At 36.3% G+C, this 5,101-nt stretch overlaps 1 protein-coding gene across 1 annotated transcript in view; it reads right to left on the bottom strand.

The window, feature by feature from the left end:
* The window catches only part of DNAH6 (dynein, axonemal, heavy chain 6), a 318,529-nt gene that overhangs the window by 235,236 nt on the left and 78,192 nt on the right, over positions 1-5,101 (bottom strand). The window contains exons 13-14 of the mRNA XM_012644194.1: positions 3,781-3,932; positions 1,396-1,548 (exon numbers count right to left, since the gene is read on the bottom strand). Of these exons, the coding sequence (XP_012499648.1) occupies positions 1,396-1,548; positions 3,781-3,932 (305 nt within the window). The remainder of the gene's footprint in view (positions 1-1,395; positions 1,549-3,780; positions 3,933-5,101) is intronic.

The following is a 5,101-nucleotide window of genomic DNA, read 5'->3' on the forward strand; positions in this document are numbered from 1 at the left end:
TTTCTATAGTGTCCTATTTCTGATTCTGGACAGTTCCTAAGCCTAGTTACATACTTGATGGGGGTTCCATGAAACACCCATGAATCCTTAAATAGTGTTCCTGTTTTGGCCTAAGCTTGCTCAAGTGGTTTTTGGTATTTGTCCAAAGAGGCTCAATGAATACAAATATTCATCTTTAGACTCCCGGGATGATGTATAAGCAAATCTGAGGAAAACCATATTCATCTCTGGTCTTTTGAGAAGGTACTATTTCTTGAAATGAAAAACAAAACTGTTACTTCTGTAGGCATGTAAGATAGCTTTTTTTTTTTTTTAATTAATTCTGTTCATGAATGGAAAAAAGTGAACGAGGGAAGTGGGCAAAGAGATTTTATTCTTCTACTCAGTTCAATAAATATTTCTTGAAATGAAAAACAAAACTGTTACTTCTGTAGGCATGTAAGATAGCTTTTTTTTTTTTTTAATTAATTCTGTTCACAATATATAACAAACTATTCAGGTTGTTAATGACTTATTTCATTCTGTTTATATTTTTTTACTTGTAGCATTTCTTCAAATCTCAGATATTTAAGAAAATACTTTATTTCAAATACCAAACAGATATGAATGAAAGTTCATGAAAAACTGATTATACAAGTCAAATACTAGGGAGCCTGCCTCAGGGAGGAGCCTGAGAGGAGGAAACCAAGATTCCAAAGAGAAAGAAGCAAGGAAAACAAAGGAGTGAATGTGTGTGTGTGTTTGAGAGAGAGAGACCTGCCCCCTTCATCTGCATCACTTGAGTCCTATCTACTTTTTTTCCTATCCCTCACCCCCCCCTCCTCACTTGAGCTAGTTTGAGTTGGGTTTCTTTCATCATAATGGTGAGGTTTCTGACTATTATGCAGCTATAGATTAAGGGTAAAGACTTCCATTATGACTAATATCTAAATTACAATTCTATTACCATTTGCTAAAAATTAGAATTCCAATAAACCGTGGTTGAGAATATTGGCTTCGTGGTCAAAGAGACCCAAGTCTAAATTCCAGCTCTACCACAAACAGACATGTCTCGCAGACATACATGTCTGTCATCTTGGACACCACAGCCCATTTTAGTTTCTGTTTCCTCACCTGCAGAATGAGGATAAAAATCACCCCTACTTGTCAAGTTTTTGTGAGTATTGAAACTGCAATGCATGTAAAAAATGTAACACAGTGCCTGACTAGCAGTAAGAGTCTGATAACTGTAGCTGGTGTTATTGCTGCGATGTAGAACATCCATGTACTCTGAAAGTGTTTCTGATATTTCAACAGCTGTTTTTTGACCTCTAGTCCCTCACTTTTTCTTGTCCTATATCTTCTTTTCCTACCATAAGATCTGGAATTTTGAGTAACATGAGATAATCAACTCACCCGTTCCTGAATTTCATCAAGAAATACTAAGCTATTAACATATTCTATGGTAGTCGTAGGAACAAACTCAAGTTTATACTCTGCATCTTGTGCCTCAGAGATAATGGCATCCACTTTTTTCTTACTTTGACGAGGAAGCATAAAGTTTAGCACCTAAGAAAGAAAAAGAAAATGTGAATCATAAATATTTGAATATTTCCATTTTATCATATATTTTAGATGAATTTTAATTGGATGTCTGTTAAATCAGCAGGCATTAGAAGCAGCAGTGTATATGAAAGGACTTTTTTCCCTCATTAAATCATGGAACCAACAGGAAGGTCAGAGAGAAAATCTTTTTATCTGAGAAATGTGAGCCCCTTTAAGATACCAGACCCAGAAAAGCATTTAATATGTAACAGCAGGCACATCTCACACCCCCTTGAGTTTAATAATTACCTCTTGAAGCGACTTGCTATGTGGGTTCTAGACTGATACCAAGTAGCCATAAAATGCCATTATAGTTAAAAAATGTACAGCCAGTCACTAACCAATGTTATTTCTGTAAACCAGTGAGAATTCCTGATGGACAACTTTTGTGATTGCCTCCTGTCCTGATTCATCCTTTTTTTCCTTAAAAATCTGAGCCTCTCTTTTGTTCTCTGGAGCACTCCCCAGGCTAGTTGGAAGTGTGTCCTCAGGCTGCAGTCCTCAACCTTTGTGCTTGAATAAACTCTCTTTAAACTAGATTCTGACATTTTTGATTATTTTAGGTTGACAAAGATCATTTCCAGAACAAAATAGGTGATACAACTTACTAAAAAGTTTGCCTAAATGCTCTGATATTTTGCAAGTACACTTTCTGCTTCTTTGTCCTATGTAGTGGACATTGTGCTGCCCTCCCCAGCATCAGTCCCACTCCTTTCGTGTTGGGTGGCAGCTGTGTGGTTTGGGGAAAATCAATCTCTCCTTCAGAAACGAAAATGGAGTTGGATCAGTCACTAGGCAAATATGAGCATAGCTTCCTTTGGCCAAAGTGATCAGATTAGGATGGACCTCTGACCTTAGTTGATCTGATCAGAGATAGAGGCCTAGGACTTTTGTATATGGCTGAGAGAGATTCCTACTGAGAGCTTCAATTTCTCTCTTTCTCTCTTTATGGGAACAGGGAAATCATTAGGCTGTTGAGCTTTCAATAACCATTTCACAAATGCAAGGGAATGCTTTACCTTAGGATGAAGCTGGTGCATAGGATGCTCAGAAAAGAGAATGAAAGAAATTGGGTCCTTGGTAACACCATTGAGCCACTAGATCAAACCTTCCTGATGTCTACACAATCTCTGGACTTTTCGAATACATAAGTCTGCAACTTTTCTGATTGCTTAAGCCACTTCGAGTTCAGTTTTCTTTGGCTTGGTATATAGTAGTGCTCAAAAACGTTTGTTGAAATTGAACTAAATTTGCTCCAATTATGCACACACACACATGCACACACACATACATATACACACACATATATATATGTATTTTTTTTTCTTTTTTTGACAAATGAAGAAGCAAAGCTCTAGAAGAAAGGCCTGGCCATACAACTAATTAATGACAGAACATACTAGCGCTCAGGCCTGCACTATTTTATACAGTGCTCTGTTTTCTGTCACCTACCAGTCAGCAAAGGTTTTCTGTAAGGACCAGATAGTACATATTTCAGATTTACAGGACACTCAGTCTCTGTTAAAATGACTCAACTCTGTCCTTGTAATGAGAAAGATGATGTAGACGATAGATACACAAACCAATTGCCATGGCTGTGTCCAATAAAACTGTGGATACAAACCAGGAGGCAGGCTGCATTGGCCCTGTGGGCTATAGTTTTCCAATCCCTGTTTTATACCATTGTCTCTCTGAAGGGATTTGAGAATATATGGGTCTACTCTGGCTCCAAAGGAAATTATTGAATTGGTTCTACAAGTTATTGCAGAAATTTCTCTAGCTCTATAATACACCAAAACATAATCAGACCTACAGGGACAGTTCTAGATGAGGAAATGATTCCTTAAACTTGATCTCAGTATCCTGGTATCAACCATCACTTGCACGAGAACACTGAGTCCTTACAGTGGTATCTCTTCTGCAGGAATTCTTGGAATGCTCCAACAAAGGAAAAAGGAGTAGGACCAGAGGCTAGTCTGAGGCTGCAGATCTTTTCCTCATCTCATCTAAAAGCCGATTATGCTTGTGACAAAAAGAATAATATGGGACTTTTCTTAGAAATTAAGTATGCCCAGTAGTCTTATGTCAATTTTAATATTTGCAATATTAGAAAATAAATATGGATTTTTTTGTGGTAGGAAAATCATAAAATAATTGTAGAGACATAATTAAATTTTTTTCCTAGTTCATAGTTACCTTTAAGCATCGCAAAGGTGATGGAATTAGTTTTTCTTTCAGTTGCTTAGTGTCAACGAGCAGCAATCCTACATTTCTGGTGGGTCTGAGAGCTACCGCGTCTTTGTGCTGTTTGTGATATTTTTCCAGTTGTTCACTAAAGAACTTAACATCTACATAAAAAATTCACAGAAAGCATAAAATACACCACATTGGATTTTAAAAGATCATTATGAAACATATTAAAATCATTGCATTAATAAATTTGCATATATATTTATAATGTTATTATCCATACCTAGAGTACCTTATGTAACTTTAAAATGCTAATCGGAATGCTTTTTATTCTTATAATAAACTAATATTTTATAATGTAAATATGTTTTCTGGCTCCTATTAAGAGATGACAGATGAACATTACTTGTAATTGCATTAGAGAATATAGTCTGGAATGGACTAGACTCTAGAGTTAGGTTGGTCTGAAGTTGGGCTTAATCTAAATGTTTTCCCATATAGCACCTCAAAGTAAAGTATTTTGAGAATATTAATAACAACAAAATTTGAAACACAAGAGATCAAGTATAGCTAAAGTTATCTCTGTTCCTTTTCCTAACATCTCTCTGCCATTCCTGCTCCCTACATCATGGTTAAAGCCTTAGTCAATTTGCATTTGGCATATGCTGCAGTTGCATTTTGATAACCTTCTTACCTCAGTTTTCTTCCTTATTTAATCCACCTGGAGCCATTGGAAACCTGAGTATCCTTGAATACACTTTTATCATAGTATTGGTCAAAGAAAGCTCTTTCTAATGCAATTACAATTCTAAACTCCCCTGCCTGTCTTTCAAAATCCTGTACCCTCTAGGCCTCTGAAAATGTATCTAACTTTATTTCCAATTACTTTTTCCACTTGGGTAAGATTGAGTTCTTTACTGCTCCCTTTTCTCTTTCTGTAAGCCTCTACCACCAACATAGAGAAAAAAGACTATTGTTTCCTGTCTTTATTAATGCCATCTCCTCTCCTGAATACAAGGGGGAATTTGATACAGTATAAAGAACACACTAGACAAAAGACCTAGGCTCCAGTCTTTAACCTGTGGGTGGCCTTGGGTAAGTCACCTAATCTTTCTGAGCTTTAGCTTCTTCATAATATAAACTAGGGACAGCAATTACCTCCCTGACTCACTTCGGAAGGTTTTGATTTGTGCATTTTTGAGAATTGACTAAATAATAAGGATATCAAGTGATCTGAGAAGTCTTCTGGTAAGGAAACATATATAATGTTGCTTGGCCAAGTATTTTACAAACCAATTTGAGCACAGTTTTTTTTTTTTTTTTTTTT

This window comes from Propithecus coquereli, unplaced genomic scaffold, assembly GCF_000956105.1.
Source record: "Propithecus coquereli isolate 6110/MARCELLA unplaced genomic scaffold, Pcoq_1.0 Scaffold208, whole genome shotgun sequence".
Lineage (NCBI taxonomy): Eukaryota > Metazoa > Chordata > Mammalia > Primates > Indriidae > Propithecus > Propithecus coquereli.